General features: G+C 38.9%; 1 protein-coding gene and 1 pseudogene across 1 annotated transcript in view; both read right to left on the reverse strand.

The window, feature by feature from the left end:
• Positions 1–728: 728 nt before the first annotated feature.
• LOC135288985 (E3 ubiquitin-protein ligase KCMF1-like) overlaps positions 729–18,657 on the reverse strand; it is a 128,407-nt gene continuing 110,478 nt past the window's right edge. Inside the window, exons 3-7 of the mRNA XM_064402354.1 lie at positions 17,365–17,504; positions 11,305–11,406; positions 8,213–8,387; positions 2,700–2,979; positions 729–1,352 (exon numbers count right to left, since the gene is read on the reverse strand). Coding sequence (XP_064258424.1) covers positions 1,100–1,352; positions 2,700–2,979; positions 8,213–8,387; positions 11,305–11,406; positions 17,365–17,504 — 950 coding nt within the window. The 3' untranslated portion in view covers positions 729–1,099. The remainder of the gene's footprint in view (positions 1,353–2,699; positions 2,980–8,212; positions 8,388–11,304; positions 11,407–17,364; positions 17,505–18,657) is intronic.
• Positions 6,474–8,206, reverse strand: LOC135288984 (ras-related protein Rab-7a-like; annotated as a pseudogene).

Raw genomic sequence — 18,657 nt, forward strand, 5'->3', positions numbered from 1 at the left:
GGTGTCATGTTTCTTTCACCAAGGCTGATAGCAAGTTAACATTAAGAATCCAAATTGTAACATATGGAGATATCTGGGAAGTCAAATCCTCAGTCTCCTAAGGAGTCTCTGTAAACGATGAAGAAAATACATAAATAACTCAAAATTATAAGGACTATGAAGTCTTAAAACTAAAACAACATAATCCAGGTTAACACACACTCCTCACCAGTGAATATATGAATAATTTATACTTAAATAAGGTATATTTAACAAAAAAGGAAAACTTAAAGAAAGTTGAACAAAATTTGGTGTTAGGGCACACAGAAGCCCTTGGTAGTAGATTCCAGTAGTGGCCCTTGTTTTTTGTCTCCTACAGATGACTACAAAGTTCAATTCCACTTGGATATCATGTCTAACAGGGCAACACAGTGGTCACAATACAGCAAAACGTCACACTACATAAGCAAAAATATAGTCCATTGTAGAGTTTTCATTAATATGCAGGGACAGCACATAAAAAGGTCATTGGTCATGTGTTACTGAAAGGCTACTTCATGGCTGCAAACTGCTAGTGAGTTTAAAAATTTTTTTTTTGGTCACATTACCTTTGAATAATGGGAACGCTTTGGTGTTTTGGGAATGGGAAACCACTACAGTGTTTTATAGTTCTACTCCTTGTACTAAGATTTTTTTAAATTACAAGGTCACTAAAACTCATGCACACTGAAATAAAAATCACACAGTAGTTAAGGTAAACCATCCAAGCAAGTTTTATTCATTAATATTCATAAATACACACAGCAGCTTCATTAGAGATTTTTTTCATTTTTCCTCTTCAGTTTGAATGTGGAGTATTAGGAGAGCTTTTTTGCACGTCAAGCTACAGGACACAGAGCTTTTTTTTTCTCTGCACTGCAACCTATATTTATCTGCTAAAAGTAAAAATTGGTTAAGTGGAAATGATTATCATATATATCTTTTCTCTTTTCCTTTGAATGTACACAATGTAACAAGAGTGACAGACCTGAAATTACAATCACCAAAACAAACCCAAGATAGTTGTTGTCCACTTTCATTGGCAAATACAGCACAGAGGACATTGCAAAGTGGGAAGCCATCAAAGAGGAGGCTCATTTCCTTTATTATTCTCTTTTAAATTTAGGTTTTCTAAAGCAACATCTAGAGGCATAATATCTACACAGCCCATAGCACCAAAATCAGCAATCTCTCCCCGTTCATCCTCATCTGAGGAGGAACTTTCTTCCTGCATCAAAGTGGACAGTAGAAGCTCTTGAACAAACAAGCTGTGATCTGCCTGTTCACTTTCTTTTGATTGACGCTCTGCTTCTGACATCTTGGGATCATTCAACCTGCAGAGCAACACAGAAATATAAGACAGGCTTAGTAGAATCATCAACAAAATTGGCTTTCTCTAATTGCCTGAACAGTTGGACTGATGCATGCTGAATAACATCTGAAAGCCATTCCTTTGAGAAAGAACCTAGGTACTGCTGCACTTCTCTCGACATGTACAGATCTGACATTATCTGCCACTCCTGATGCAAGAATACAAACATTTAACAAACTTGTTCCAAGATGCTTAAAAAAAATCTTTCATAGAAGTAGATTCTAAGGATGAATGGAAAATAAAATCTATTTCTGAAGTTTGTTTCCCCTCAGAGAGATTTTGTTTTAAGGGGCATTAAAATTCTCTAGTCATCTCTTAAGTGTTAATTTTTTCCCCAGGACAACTTCTAAATGCAAGCATGACACAAAATACATTACTACACACATAATTGCCCAGAGATTGCCAAAGCACAGTACATTATTCTCTTTACTTATCAGTCCATGCACCATCACCTAATAGAAGCAAGAGAATTGCTTGCTTCAGTTCTATCCTAGCTCACAAGATCAGTGACTGACATTTGCAGATACTTTCCTTAAACTTACGATTTTCAAAAAGCTTTGGATTGAGATATTATCACAAGTTTTGATAGAAATCAGCATGACAGAAATAACTTATCACAACCCCAGTTTCTAGACACAGAAACTCTTTAAATGCTTTTGTCCTTTCTCAACATGCAATTTAAAAATATCCTCCCCCTTGAATCCAGAAAATCAATATTCTAAACCTCCGAAAAGAGCTGGAATGAGAGTGGGCAACTCTTCTATAGTAGAATGGACTAGATGATGATTGTAGGACTCTTCCAAGTGAACTATTCTGTTCTATAGAACTGTAGGATCTAACTATACTTTCTGAAACAGATATGCATGCTGGTTATAGCACAATCCTTCTTTGTTTTTTAATCCAAAATATTTCATATATAAACCTCTATTCAACCTTCAGCCTTCATTAAAGATTCATTTCCTATTAAATAAAACTAACTTTAAAGTTTTCTCCACTCACATTATCAGCATAAAGGTTTGAAACATATTATTGTAAAGGCTCTTATCAGAAGTAGAAGGGTAAACAAACACAGGTTAACAAGGCAATATCCCATATTTTTCTCTTCAAATTGAAAAACAAGTAATAGTTATTCATTGCCTAGGAACAAACAGCAGGGTTGAAAAGGTGATGTTACAAATACAAACAAAAGCATAGTATCTCAACTACAAACTTCATTAGTGATCTGGCAGTAGTCTCACTGAACTCTATGTCCACAACAAGACAAGTAAAACAGAAATGGAAGAAGAGTCAAAACCACAAACCAAATTACCTCATAAGAAGAAACTGGGAATTCTGTATAGTCTGATGATTGTTTTCTGTGTTAGATGTATTGGTTGCTGCTATAGATTGTGTAAGAGTGGTGGGTATGCTGCTTGTGTTACTGCGTCTAGTGGCATTGCGTGCAGTTTCCAGTTGTTGTCTTGCTGCCTGTGCATGCTGTCTTTCCAACTGCAGTTGCATCTGCAGCTGCTGTAACTGAGAAGCAGAAGGGCCAGAAGAATTGAGCTGCCCTGCAGAACGTCTCACGCCTGATAACTGAGATAAAAGCTCTGCCAGAAAAGAGAGAAGTTTCTACAGTGAAATCTGCTTAAATACATATCACACAACAACATAATTATGTCCTGAATACCAGTATATAAATTCATTTGCTTTCTAAAAACTTTCATCTATGAAATTCATGAACAAATTGTATTGATTTGAAAAGCTTCATGGGCTATCCATTACAAGCACCCCATGTCTCAAAACCCATGGGAAGATTAAGAATTATTTAAAGAACTATGTATAAAAAAAGAGTCAAAGCTTAGAGCTTTTTAAACAGATATGGGTCAACCTAGGGGGAATACCATATAGGCAGTATCCTGTGCAAGAATCCTCTAAAATTTTACTTTCAAGTTAGTCAAAATAGTTATTAACCCCTTCAATTCTGACTTCAGTTGGTGGCTTTATGCACCTTCAATGCATATTCCAGAGGGAAGATGTGCTGCAAAAAAGACAAATAATTATAGCATAATTTCAGACACTTTTAGAAAATATTCAGTTCAGAAAGGCTTTTTAAATGCTGCATTATATGAAAAATATTTGACCACAAGAGGGGATTTTTTTGTGCACTTTTTGACCTCTGCTCAAAAGAGAAATTCTAATGATAAAAAAGTTAAATCTAGCCTGGATTCCTTTCCTTCAGAGTTCAAGACTGTGACAAATTATGTCCATGCTAAGCATTTCCCAAAATAAGCATTAATAATGAGCTATTTCCCAGCAATTTGCTACATATTATATTCCACACAAAGTTGTGAGTACTACTTTGTTGTGTATGATACAAGGAGGGCAGAAGTAGTAGATTACCTTTTTTCCCTATCCATCCAATCCCCATTAAAGCTGTCATTATTATAGGTCATGAAAATTTTCCTTCCATTGTACTTTCATGATATAATCCTTTGAAACTAGGCTTTTCTTAGAGGAATAAAGCACAATGCAGTAGTTCTTTGCATCTGGAGCACTTGATATCACTATCAGCTACCAATATTTTATTTCACTAATTACTGATAACAACCACAAGGAGAAAAATAAATAATGTGTACATGTCTGTTACAAGCACAAGTTCTAACTTCTGGTAGTATGTCTTAATTATTACCCCAATACAAAGGAAGACTTATAACACTGCCAGGTAAGACATATTTTTCCTTGCTGTTTGTAAGATCACTTTGAGTACAGCTTAACAAAACCCTAGTAGCAGATGTGAATTTGTGAATTTGAGACACAGGCTGGGCATGACACAGACACTGAGCCAGGCTGCACTACATTGTCTGAATGCAGAAAAAACATTGACACAAAAAAAAAAAAAAGACATGACTCAAAGGAATACCATTTTATTACACATGCTCCTAAATCCTAAATGGGATGGTCTTGTGAGGCTGAAATAAACCAAGGCAGCCACTTCATGTTTAACTCAGCTAAACTAACACCCACTGCATCAATAAGAGGAAGTATTGCACTCCAGGAGACACAAACATCTTCACTTCTTGCACCAACTCTAGTGCTTTATAGATCCACGACCTAACTTATGTCATTAAAATGACAGAAAATGTTTCACCCTCTTTTGCTGGGATATTTTTTGTAGAAGGAATGTAGCCTGCAGGTCTCAGGAAGTGATTTTCCCCTCTATTTGGCACTGGGGCAAAGCCACATCCAGAGTTCTGTGTTCAGTTTTAGGCTCCCCAGACAAGAGACATGGACATAACAGAGCAAATCCAGTGGAGGGCCACCCAGATGATCAGAAGGCTGGAACATATTACAGGATGAAAGAGTGGGAGAACTGGTTTTGTTCAGACTGGAAAATAATACTTTGTAAGATACCTTACTGCTGTCTGAATCTACCCAAGTGGAAGATACAGAGAGAACTAAAATAGACACATCATTTTTTACTATATGAGTGTAAGATTGATATCTCTAAGATTTTACATTAGATCATCAAGTCCAACCCCCCTGCCATGGGCAGGGACATCTTTCACTAGATCAGGTTGTTCAAGGCCCCATCCAACTTGACCTTGAACACTTCCAGTGATGGGACATCCACAACTTCCCTAGGCAACCTGTCCCAGTTACAATGAGTTACCCTCCTTGTAAAAAAAGGTCTTCATTATGTCCAATCTAAACCTATCCTCTTTCAGTTCAAAACTGTTTCCCTTTGTCCTGTCACTACAGGCCTTCATTAAGAAAACCCAACAACTCTGTCTTTCTTATAAGCCCTCTTTATATCTTGAAAGGTTGCAATAAGGTCTCCCTGGAGCCGTCTCTTCTCCAGGATAAACAACCCAACTCTCTCAGCCTTTCTTCATAGGAGAGGTGTTCCAGCCCTCTGATCATTTTTGTGACCCCCATCTGGACCCACTCTAACAGGTTAATGAGGTCCATGTATTTTTTTGTACTGCTGACCCCAGAGCTGGATGCACACTGAATGCAGGACCTTGCACTTGGCCTTGTTGAACTTCATGAATTTCCCATGGCCCCTCTACTCAAGCCTCTCAAGGTCCCTCTGGATGGCATTCCTTCCCTCTAGGAAATCAACTGTTCTACTCAGCTTGGTGTCATCTGCAAGCTTGCTGAGGATGTACTCAATCCCTCTGCATCATGGATATTAAATAGTACTAGTCCCAATACAGACCCTCGAGGGACACCACTTGTTACTGATTTCCACTTGGACATTGAGCCATTGACTGAAATTCTTTGGATGCAGCCATCCAGCCAGTTACTTATCTGTCTAACAATCCACCTGTCAAACCTATCTCTCTCCAATTTAGTGGCAAGAATGCTGTGAGGGACAGCATCAAAGGCCTTACAGAAGTCCAGATAGATGACATCCATAGCTCTTTCTCTGTCCACTAATGCAGTCCCTCCATGATAGAAGGTCAGTAGATTAGTTAGGCATGATTTGCCCTTACCTAGAGCATGTTGGCTGTGTCTAATCCCTGCTTCCCATATGCCTTGACATAGCTTCCAGTAGGATCTGTTCCATGACCTTACCAGGCACAGAGATGAGGCTGAATGGTCAGGAGTATCCAGGGTTCTCTCTTTATAAACATTTTTAATTGGTTATATGTATTAACATGTGTTATAAGATTTTTCCTAAGGAAGCATTACATACTACATGGATACTGTAAAAAGATTAGATTAGTTAAAAGTAACAAGCATTAACAGAGATACAAAACTCAACCTAGTCAGACTGAGTGCTGAGCTTGCAATGAACTATGGGTAATCAGCCTTTCCAGTTGCAGCCTTCACAGTGGAAAACAGGAGACAGTTAAAAATGTATGTAAGTTGTTACACAGATTACCCGTAAACAGTTTCTCTCCATTGGACACCTGGAATTAAATTCAGTTCCAAACATATATGACAGTTTCCATTCTAAACTAAGAGAAAGGTCTGTTACTATGAAATGCGATGTGGATGATGTGGGGACACAAGCTCTGAAGTGTGGGATTCAGATGCTTATGGGAGATGGGTAGATTTTGGCAGCTGGAAATGGAAATTTTTTTTTTAAATTTCATTTTAAACACAGAAGAGAGACTGTGTGTTTGAGGGCCTAAGTGTGATATTCATTTGTGAAGGACTGTGCTCAACTCCTCCCTTTCCCCTCAGTAGATACAACTCTCCACAGAAGCCTTCCTTCAGTCATTCTTGTCTAGTTTGATGGGTTCGGGGAATTCATCGTAAAGCTCCACTTTGGTTTCCTGTTTAAGTGCATTTCATGCAATCATCTGGAAAGTTTGTTCCACATTAATGGCCTCCTTTGCACTGATTTCAAAGTACGGGATGATGTTTTTACTGTAGCACAAGGCTTGTACCTGTTTTGTGGTGACTTATCTGTTTTCTAGATCAATCTTGTTTCCCAGCACAAAAAAAAGGAGTCCTCAGGATCTCTTGGACTGGCCTGAATGAGGAATTAATCCCTTGGGCTGTCTAGGGTTTTAAATGTGTTGGGGGCCATGACGTCAAACACCAGGATGTAGCAGTCTGCTCCCTTGTAGAAGGCAGCTCCCAGAGACTGAAATTGTTCTTGGAGTGCTATATCCTACATCTGCATTGTCACTAGCCTGTCATCCACCATGACCTCTTTTGTCAGGAAGCCTGCACCTATCATAGCTTTGTACTGGTTACTGAATTTCTTGTTTACATACTGGTTCATGTGTGATGTCTTTCCCATCCCAGAGTCTCCAATGATGATGGCTTTTAGTAACACTTTCTTCCTATAAGTCATCTTTTACACTGGTGCATGTGCTGTGGCACCTGGCCTGAGACTTGCTGACCTTTTCTAAAAAAGGGTGTAACGTCTCCCTTTTTCCAATGACTGGTGACTTCACCTGACTGCCATGACTTTTCAAATATCATGGAGAGTGGCATGGTAACTACATCAGCCAATTCATTCAGGACTCTAGGATGCATCTCATCAGGTCCCATACACTTATGTACATTCAGGTTCCTCAGGTGGTCATGAACCTGATGTTTACTTACAGTGGGAGTGACTTTGCTCCCCTAGTCCCCATCCTGCTATCCATCCACTCAAAAATTCAAAAATACATTCATGCATGTCATATGAGGAGAGGCTAAGAGACCTAGGACTCTTCAGCCTGGAAAAGAAAAGGCTGAAGGGGGAGGAATCTTAACAGTGTATATAAATACCTGAGGGGAGGAAATGAAGAAAAGGAAGTCAGACACTCTATTGCCCACTGACAGGACAAAAGGCAATGGGCAGACATTTTAAAAAAAAATTAAATCCATCTGAACACAAGAAAACACTTTTTACTGTGAGGGTGACCAAATTCTGTAACAGGCTGTCCAGAGAGGTTGTGGAGTTCATCAGTAAGAATATTCAAAACCTGACTGGACATGGTCCTGAGCAACCTGCTCTAGGTGGCCTTGCTTGGGGGCAGGGGGGGAGGGAAGTTGGATGGGGTTGTAGTAGGTGATCTTAAAAGGTCCTTTCAAATGTCAACCATTCTTACATGCCACCTGTGAACAGGTCAGTAATGGGAATGAGCCTAGAAGTCTCTAAAAGCACAAGCTAAAGGGGCAGTGTTTTTCATTTCAGAAGTTCCAGGTTCAATCCCTGTAGACAATCCAAATAAGGGTACTTTTCATCAGTAAATACCCATCAATTGTGACATTGGGAATCATTTCCAAAAAACCCCAAACCAACAGAAAAATAAAACAACCATTTTCATCATGGACTTTGTTTCAAAGTCTATTTAAGGACTCTGATCTAAAATCAGTGGTTACAGCTCTTACCAGCTATAGGATCCATGGTTTCTCTATTGCTTGGAGAATATGAACTCTGAGAAGATGAAAGCCCACTGCTGGAACTGCTAGTAAAGTGCATGTTTGATCTACGTGCACGGGGGCCTCCCAAACCTCGGCCTGGATGAAACATTCTACGTACGTGCCGAACACCACTAGATTCATCATAATCAAGCAGTTAAGAAAAGTCTATTGCTATCAACTATTAAACAGCAAGAACATTTACTAGATTGAATAATTTGGCAACACATTCCTCATTCATAAAAAAATTATTCAACTTTATAAGTGAATAATAAGTAATCATAGCTATGGTGCCAGTCAGATCTATAGATGTGAACTCAAGGCACCCAGGGCTCCTTGCACCAAATTCATCTTTCCTAGGCTTTTTATCATGTTAAAAAAATCTCAGGATGGATTTTATGCCTTATGGATTAAAGTTTTTACTAGGTAATGCTACAACTGATGATGCATATTCAGCAGAACATATTACTCAATAGACAAGGATTTTAACATCAAAATTGGGAAAGGTATTTAAGTACTGAAAATGATCTACAAAATTTTATTGCTATTCTTACCACACAAATGTGTTCTCCCAAGACAGTCTAGATAAAGCTTCCTTTTACCTTAAGAAGCAGTAGTGCAATTAACTACTAAGCTAGGAAATAATGTACTTATACATATAATATTTTTCCAATTTCTAAACTAGTAGCTTTAGCTCACCTTATCTCCAATTTTCTTATTTTCAAAAATAGCATGTTTATCACTTGTATAAAATCTATTATCTGCAGCAGACTGGTGCCCAATGTCTTATTCCACAATGCACAATTATGGTGTAGAATTCATTTCCTCACAATACCACTGAATTGAAAAATTTAAGACTGAAAAATAAAGATTTCTTTTGGCAAGTAAGAATATCCAATTACTATAATAAATACTTTCAGGAAGAATTGACTCTTTTAAATCTATTACACTATAGAGCATAAAACATTTCACTTGCAGGATTTAGGAGGGGGAGAAAATGTCCCTTGGGACAAAATATAGTTGTGTAGCACAGATTGGTTTGTTCCTCCTTTGAATCTGTTGATATTGGATACTAGTAGTGACAGAACATTATTACTAATATTTTACCGATTGACTGCTTCTCTCAGGTAGTTTAGGAAGCTTTCCATAGCTACATCTGACAGATAAATGCCCCAATTCTGGACTTTTTTAAAAGTAAACTTGGAAAATAAGACAACTAGAACATCCTTAATATAAATACTTTGAAAAATTCCAGCCTTGGTCTCATTTTGAAAAGTATAATAGTAACTTGCTAACTGTACCTTTCAAAGTGTTTTCAAGAAAAATAACATTATTTAAATATACTAGTCAAGAGTATATTGATGTCTCACCCAACTATGCTGGGGTTAAAAAAAGCATTTGGAACTCTTAACTCATTGCAAACATACTGAAAACAACCAAGCTAGAACCATTTACAAGGTCAAGACTAAAGCCATGTTTTAAACAGTAAAACAGTTGAAAAATGTTTAAGAAAGAAATTGGAATTTAAAGAGCTGTCCAGAGTCTCCAGGGATAAAGGTGGTATCTTGCAGCATCTGCAGAGGATTCTTCAAAAGAAATATGTGCAGCCATTTAAAACAGCTTTAAATACCCTCCTAACTGCTACACAGAAGACTATATCCTTTCCTAAGCTGATAGCAACTGAGCAGGGGGAAATCCTCCCCCATTTCTTTTTTTTAGTCTTAGCTGTCAGAAGACGTGAAATAGCACCCAACATGGAACAACTAGTCCAGAAACTCTCAATTTTTGTGGACTTAGCAACACTGATTGCTAAAGTAAGGTTGTATGGAAACTTTTACATGCATTTCCTATAATTATTTATATACTCTCCCCATCAGTTTTGTGATGGCTGACACTGTGGCCTTACTCAGTAACTGAAAAGATTATTCTGATTTCTTTAGCTCTTATGTAGTTAGTAATAAACATACATTTCCCAATTAAAAGTTATCTGACATCACTGATGTGGGAGGGGAAGTAAAAGCTCCAGGAGCATAAATTATAATCCAACACCTCATCCACTTCAATAGGAAGTCAACTTCACTATGTAATTGGGACTGACAATTTAAATGATAAAAAATTTAAATACAGAAAACAACCAAAGTGAAACCATTTCCGCTAATGTTGCTAGCAGTAGATATAATGAACTTGAGTTGTTAGGCCTTCTTTTTTTATAAGAAGCCCTGAAAAAAAAGGGCACTATCAAATTACACTAGGAGTGCATTTTTTTAAACGAGATACAGAAAGATCACTTAATGAGCTTTTAATGATGGCCTGTACTTCCATGAAGTAAAAGTATCTTCTGAAATTATGTTATAGGAATTTGTACAGCAAAAAAACAAGCCACATTACTATTCCTAAGACCAACTAACAGAAAGAAAATTGTACTTAGAAGTGCAAAGAAACTGACAGTTTAGAGCTCTTCAGTAGTTTGCAGTTAACAAAGATAGCCCTAATCCCTAGGAAGTCTCCTGATAAGTCTTCTAATTATATCTTTAAAACAGTCAATAAATAAGAGGCTGCAACTACCCTATTGAAATATAGTAATAAATCTAATCAAACATTTAAGATCCCTCAATTTCAAAGTTCAGTGCATTCTCTAACACATATGCTTTTGGTGAAATCTACTTTCAGTCTTGTAATTATCTATAAAACACTACTGCATCTGGATTGCTGCTTTCCCAGACACAAAATGGCATCAGAACTAATGGCCAAGAAGGGTAAAAATTGCAGAAAGAAGCAGCTGAGCATCAGAAAGATCTTTAAAAGCTTTTGCTACGAGAAATAAAATGAAAACACACACCCACATTGTCAAGCAACACCTAAAGCCTATTCACAGTCTGATGGATATATATATATATATACACATATTAAAAATTCAGATGTATAGTTCCCCTGTAACTAAACACCAGTTCTAAAAAATAAGCTACACTGATGGAGCCACTTGACTATATAAGCCAGAACAAGTAGTTACAGCTATCATAAGGAACAGTCTATTCTTTTTCCCTCAACTTAAGAAAGGATATTAAATCTCTAGGAGCTCTGTGTTCCAGTGTAAGATGAGCTGCAAAGTCATCTGTGACATGATTAGGATCCCCTCCAGGTAATGCTGCACATATTGGACAGATCTGAAACAACAAAGTGAGAAAAAAAACCAAACACAACCAAATTTACACAAATCACAAAACACAATTCAGAGTTGATCACTTGACATGGATTCATATACTTTAAATATCACATTGTAATCCTACACCTAAACAGACACAATTTAAACCAGTAAATGTGTTCAAACACAGCTGTTAATTGTAGCATCTTTTTAAGTCTCACTTTTCCTTGTAATTATGCTTTTAATAATACCATGGAAACCAAAAAGTAAAATTTTCAAATCCTATCTGCAATGTTTCAGCTTTCAATATTGTCTTTATATGTCAATTCCAGAACAGACAGTAGGTCTAATTACACAGGATTACTTCTTGAATGTACCTACATATGACATTATCAAGTTCATTTACTGCTCTTTGAATCCTCAAGCAACTTCTCATTCATCTCATCAGTGAAGTGTAGGAAGGAGAATGAAACCAGATGTGAATATTCATTCAAGTATCCCAACTGAGACCACCCACTGCAATAACACAAGTAGAAATTTGGTAGAGAAACTCCTTATTCTTACCAAGTATTTTGAGAGATAGCATTATGCTTTTGTTTTTCTCTTAAGCCTAAACCCACATTTAAGAAAAGTCTAGGGACACTTACTGACATAGCAACCTTCATTTATTATTTTGATTTTTCCCCCCAATGACTGCAACCACCTGAGAGAAGCGTGCCTTTAAAGTCCTTTGCAACAGTTTTGCAAGCCAGCCTTCAAGCTTGACAGATCACATGTTAATAAGCCAGAAAGGAGAAACTTTGACACAATATATGCTAGGTCTTAACTACTCTTGCAAGGATATCAACTTGGACTTTGCAACTGATAAGGCTGTAAATTAGTGGGGAGACTCCAGACTGGGAGGGGTGAGGGAATCAATAGAACCATACAAACCTATGAAAAGAAATGCAGGGGGAAGGGAGAGCCAGGAGGAGCAAAGGGGAGGGTAGACAGAAATGTGTATAAAGTGGACTGGTCACATGTAAAACAGAGGTGGTCAGTATGTTTATCTGACTGAGCCTGATCACCACAGTCTGCCCTGTCCTCCTCTATCTTCTTATTAAATTTAAACAATATCTGCATAATGTCACTGTCTATCTATGCATATGTATGCTACGAGGACTAAGTGCCAGCTCCTGGTGAGACCTGTGTATGTATGAACAAAAACTGGTGCCAGATACTGGAGTCAGACTAGGGCTGTAGGTGTCTCTGTGGCCTGTGGTATCAGCTACTGGAACAAGTATTAGTAGTTGGAGGGGCCATAGCTCTTTAGATCTAGGGTGGGTACTACAAACTTAGTGCCTGGAGTGCCTGAAACTGGGGGAGCTGTCATAAGTGTATTTGGTGCCAACTACTCCAGTCAGACCAGAGGTGCAGGCACCCCTGGCCTGTGGTGTTGGCTACTGGACTGAGTGGGGTCTTAAGATCAGCTACCAGAGTGAGTCATGGTCTCTGCCTCCAGCCACTGGGGCAGGAACAGTATGTATCCCAAAACACAGCTAACAGGGGAGAAATCAGCATGAGTGAGGGGTAGCTGAAGCAGGACAACTAGTCACAGCCCATGTGGTGCCTGGTGCCAGCTGCTGGGGAAAAGGGAGTGGTTGCCTGCATCTTCCCCAAACCTGGTGTGCATGTGTATTGGCTAGCAAACTTCAATCTGGACCTAGCAAATGAGTAGAGAAGAGCCTCAAGTCTAGGCAGGAGTATTAAGCAGGCAAGAGTCTGTGCTAGTATGCCCAGGGGGACTTGTGAATGTGTGAGATGAGTGTATGAGTGTTTGCTAGTGAGCATCATGCTGGACTAGCTGGCAAATAGGAGACCTGCGAAGCAGGTAAGAGTGCCTGGGATCCAGGCAGGGGTACTGGACAAAGAGGGCCATGCCAGTACTCAAGGGATCACAGTGAACATATGTGTGCTTGTGAATCTAGAGAGCATCATCTACGTTCACTAGCAGCAACCTTTTATCTCTACCAGATGAAGAGGAAGGAGGGAAGTTGGTGGCCTATACTTATGTTTTATGCAAGTCCTACGTGTAGGTGCTGTTGAAGGCAGCACTGTGTCTGTGGTCATCTGTGTGATGGGCCATATGTCAGTGTACAGGTCTCCAAAATATGTGCTCGGCTTTAGTAGTGGCTGAACCTGCAAACGGGAAAGCGGCAGCTGCATCCCTCAGTCTGGACATGGGCCCTACGTCCGCAGGCTGGGCTTCAGCAGCTGAGCAGAAGGGAGTCCTGAGCTGGATAAGGCAGCCATGCTCTTAACATCGCTTAAAATTAACAGATCACCATATTACTTGGAATGAAATCCAGGATATTATTAAAAAGCCTTTAGCTAGTTAGCCTCCAAACATCACACTTGACAGTTTCTGAATCTGTTCCCTTATTACCATCACCTCCCCATGTATGCAGGTATACTGGTTTTGGCTGGGATAGAGTTAAATTTCTTCATAGTAGCCCATACATTGCTATGCTTTGGCTTTGTGATCAAAGGAGTGTTGATAATACACCAGTGTTTTAGCTATTGCTGAGCAGTTCTCAAACATCATCAAGATCTTTTGTCTCTCACACTGCTCCAACAACAGGTAGACTGGGGATGTACAAGTAGTTGGGAGGGGACACAGCTGAGACAGCTGATCCAAACTTACCAAAGGGATATTCCATACCATATGCCATCATGCTCAGCAATAAAAAACACAGGGAAGAAAGGAGGATGGTTCAGAGTTAGAGTGTTTGTCTTCCCAAGAAATCATTACATGTGATGGAGCCCTGCATTCTTGGAGATGGCTAAACATCTGTCTGCCAATAGGAAGGAATGAATTAATTCCTTATTTTGCTTTGCTTGCATAGGCAGATTTTGCTTTCCCTATTATCTCAACCCACAGGTTTTTGCACTTTTACCTTCCTTATTCTCTCCCCCCTCTACCATGCCATCCCATCCCCCTAGGGGCAGGGGAGAAGTGAGCAAGCAGCTGTGTATGCCGGTTGCCAGCTGGGATTAAAGCATGACCAGTATTTTTGGCATGCAACCTAGGACTCAAAGGGTTTGAGATAATGACAGATTTGACCAGAGCATATTAGAGAGAACATAGAATTATTATAGCTGTTTAACCTCTGCTGACCATAATATTAACTTATCTGTTCTCAGTATTAGTTTATCTGATCTGTGCCATGCTTCCTTTTTTACTGTACACATTAAAGACTTTTTGGCTTGAGAAGACAACAGGAGCTGTCCCCATGGCCAACAGAGCCAGTTCCAATCAGCTCGAAGACAGATTTGTCCCTGGCTAAAGCTGAGACAATCAGTGATGGTGGTAGCATCTCTGTAATAATATATTTAAGAAAGTAAAAAAACTTCACAGCAGCAGCTGTGAGAGAGGAGTGAGGAATATAAGAAAAATAACCCTGCAGACACCAAGGTCAGTGGAGAAGGAGGGGGAAGAGGTGCTATAGGCAGTAGAGAAGAGATTCTCCTGCAGCCAGTGGAGAAGACCATGGTGACACAGGTTGTCCCCCTTCAGTCCTTGAAGGACCTCACATCAGATCAGGTGGATGTGCTCTGAAGAAAGATGCAGGAAATGTTGAGGAGCTGAGTAATGCCCCTCTTTATCCTGACCAATAATCATTTTGACATATTTTCTACCCATCCTGTTGCTGGGGAGGGAGGTGAGAGAGAGGAGCTTGATGGGCATCTGGCAGCCAGCCAAGGTTGACCCACCCCACCCTGAACCTTTCACTTCAGTCTAGTTGCTGCCTTACTAAATACAAAATGAATCTGCTAAGTGTGACTGAGTAGCAGAAAAGTGATGTCTTCATTCTGAAACTTGATTCAAAGGTGATATCTGATTGCATTTCTTACAATTTTCAGAGCTGCAACCCTAAAAAAGACCCCTCTGCCTGAATGCTGCTTTTGAAACCCAATATCAACAGTAACAATCATCATAATTCCAGCCACACCCATCTGAATATGTCCTGCATTTCTGACTGTTATCCTTGTTCACTTGATTGAGAAATAATAATTACTCCAGTTTTAAATCTAAAAATGAAAAAGATATACACCAATAATTCATATGTTTTTAGGGAAGACCAAGACACTTGAGTCTCAGAACAGGCTGACCAGTTGTGAGAGACTGGAGGACACTGCTGTCTCAAAACATTTTGGAGGTGTGTGTGTGAGGGGAAGGAGCAGGTAGGGCCTTGTCTTTGGTGAGGTGATGCACTGTCCCGTACACCCCACTCTCCCTGGGCCTGTATCCCAGCCCCACAATGGCTGCCAATCATTGGCACACTGGAGGCAATGCTCGACATCTCATCCCTGGAGCCTCAATCTAGCCCCAGAGTGGCCAGATGACCAGAAGTCCCACCTGAGGGAAGGGCCCAGGAAAGCCAAAGGATACTTAAACCAAAGCATGAGGCAAGCACATGTCTTGACCCTACCTCCTCTTGGAATTTCTATCAGCTGAACACTGCTGGAACCAGGAGTGGCAGCTGTCTGTTCTTTTCTATATTTATTCTCTTTTTCTTTCTTCTAATTCCCTATTCTTGGAGTTTTGACTAACTTAAAATCAAATGGGCTTGGAGTTTGCTAGGTTGAATGGGCTGAAATTAATTCTTTGTGAAATGCTTTATGTTGATTGAATGTTACTCTAAACTTTTACCAAAGTTCTCTGATTTTGTGAAGTTGCCAGTAACATTTTGTTTTTGTTGTTGTTTTGACCTCTTGAGGATATCTTGATGGTATTTCTCCTGTGCATCTAACTCAGAGTACATGAAAAACCGTAAGCCCTTTTAAGAGGCTCGTCAAGAGAGTTTTTGGGGGTCTTACACCAGTTTTAATTCTTCTACTACTCCTTGATATAAGGCCCTTAGCAAGCGCTAAGGGGAGAGATTGTCCTTCTCCCACATAAGTTCTCAAAAAAATTTTCTTCACGCATGCACATTTCTATAGGGATCTACAACAAAAATAACTAGACAACAGTTCCCTGAATGTCCTTCTGTAATCATACATTCCTCAGGCATAAACGGTATTCACACACAAATATGAATATATTCCCTACTGCTGGAAAGATACCCAAATTTCTTGGTCAGGAATTTAACTTAGGATTGATAACACACATAACTGTTGAATTAGTGAAGTGGGTGTTAGAAGTAAATACAAAGCATAGACCTGCACCATAAAGGGAAATCTAAAAACAGGGCTATGAACTTTCCTAAAAAGAAAATTGTCTGAACAAAAAGCAGTGCAAGCATGTAGTTTCTCAACACTGTAATGAGGGTTGAGAATAAACTATTTCTAAGAGTATCAAAATCCAAGTAATTATTTTATTGTTTCAATAGCAAAGAAGTCGCCTTGCATTTCAGAAAAATTTCAGACCTTCTGGCACAAGCAACAGTAACATCTAGATGTAGACTTGAGGAGAACGCCTACTGACAAAAACAAAAGCAAAACAACTGTTGCAGTAGGCTATTATATGGTATGTAATTGTTCTGCATCAATGGCCACTGTTGAAATAATCAGAAAAAATTAAGTGGAAGGGTTGAGGGAAACAGCAGGGGCCACTTTATTAAAAACCCCCAATATACTGAAAATCAATACATCAATATTTTAAAAAGGTTTTATTTTTACAAAGGTTTAACCTTTTCTGTAACACCAGGATTTAGTGGCCTGCATGCCAAGGACCCAGGGACTCAGCTGAATAACTGACTCAGACTGATGAGAGAGTGCTGTGAGAAATTCTAGAGAGAGGTAAAGGTGATGTAGGCACTGTTAATAGCTCAAGGAGTCAATAAGGAAAACACCAACATAGTGTGTGTGTGTGTGTATGCTACATACCTACCTGTTCAGCATTTAAATTACCACATACTTCAAGAAAAAAAGCACCTAATTTTCTGGATATTTTTATATACTTTCACTGTATTTTAAAAACAACGCTGAAGCGGCTTACCACCTCTGTTGATGTTTCTGCATGTTCAGAAGCAACATGTTCCTGAAGAGATGTTTCTGTATAACCCATCTTTCCACAATAAGGACAAGTAAAGGACTGTGGCTGCTCTACAGAGAAAGCTTCTCCACCATAATACAAATCTGGAAAAAGATTATATTTTAGGAATGGTTCTTTTCAAGCAGAATAGCTCATTATTCATAGAACTTCTGTATATATACACTTATGTACATGTAATCACTGTCAATTTCATTAACTAATTAATCAAAAGAAACATTTTCCTTATGTTCAAAGTGTAAATGCCAATACTATAAAGCTGTTCAATGACTCAACAACCAAAAAAATAAAAAGACTACATGATTTTTACACTAGCAAACAACATGGCTCTTCCTGAATGTTAGAAAACTAAATATGATGGTGCTGGTGAACCATCATTTTTCTCCCCATCCTTGTTTTCACCATAGGTGAGCTTGTACTAAAGGTAAAATCACTGTAGATGCATTGTGCTCTCACAGTAAAGCTATGTTAAATACTGTAATTCAAAATGACTCGGTGACACCATCACTTCATATGTTGATATTGGTGCCATAGCTGAACCAGTGTTTAACAACATGGGGAGCTAATCTCTGGCTAAATGAAGCATCTTCTAATAGTAAAGACTCAAGCTAAAATGTAGTCAATCTATCCAGACCTCAGACTTGGCATTTTAAAGCTTAACTTCATGTAAGCAGCTCACATTTTTGCAGAAGGTAGCTGGAGGGTTTTGATCTTGTTCCTTTATAAGCACCCAAGATGAACTTACACCACGGGAACTTAAACAGAAGTAACATAAGTTCTTAATATGATTTTCCTGGGAAATGGTATTAACTTATTTGTCTAGTTAACTCCTTGAAAATGGCAGGAACAGTGAGAAAACCATATGCTTCCACATAATACAAATCATAAAGCATCCTCAGCTTAGTATGTAGAGTCTGTGGCTCCCTGCCAGCAATTCTTTTTCAGAAACACCAAAACTGGGAAATCTGCTCTGAATTTCTTTGCTGTTCTGTCAAAAAGTATCATTTCTATAGAGTACTAGATATGCATATCCCTGTTCTTTAATAGACTTATTGCAATGCTTTCTGCCCTTTGCCAGGACAGCATACCAATGTTTGTGCCCATTCAACATTTTAAAGTTTATGTCTAGCAAGCATCTTTTCCCAGAATCACTCTAGGAACTGAAAAACAATACAACTGTCACCATTCAGAATTTCACCTTCCTCATTCAGAAATACTAGATTGTGCATTGACTTACAG

This window comes from Passer domesticus, chromosome W (assembly GCF_036417665.1).
Source record: "Passer domesticus isolate bPasDom1 chromosome W, bPasDom1.hap1, whole genome shotgun sequence".
Classification (NCBI taxonomy): domain Eukaryota; kingdom Metazoa; phylum Chordata; class Aves; order Passeriformes; family Passeridae; genus Passer; species Passer domesticus.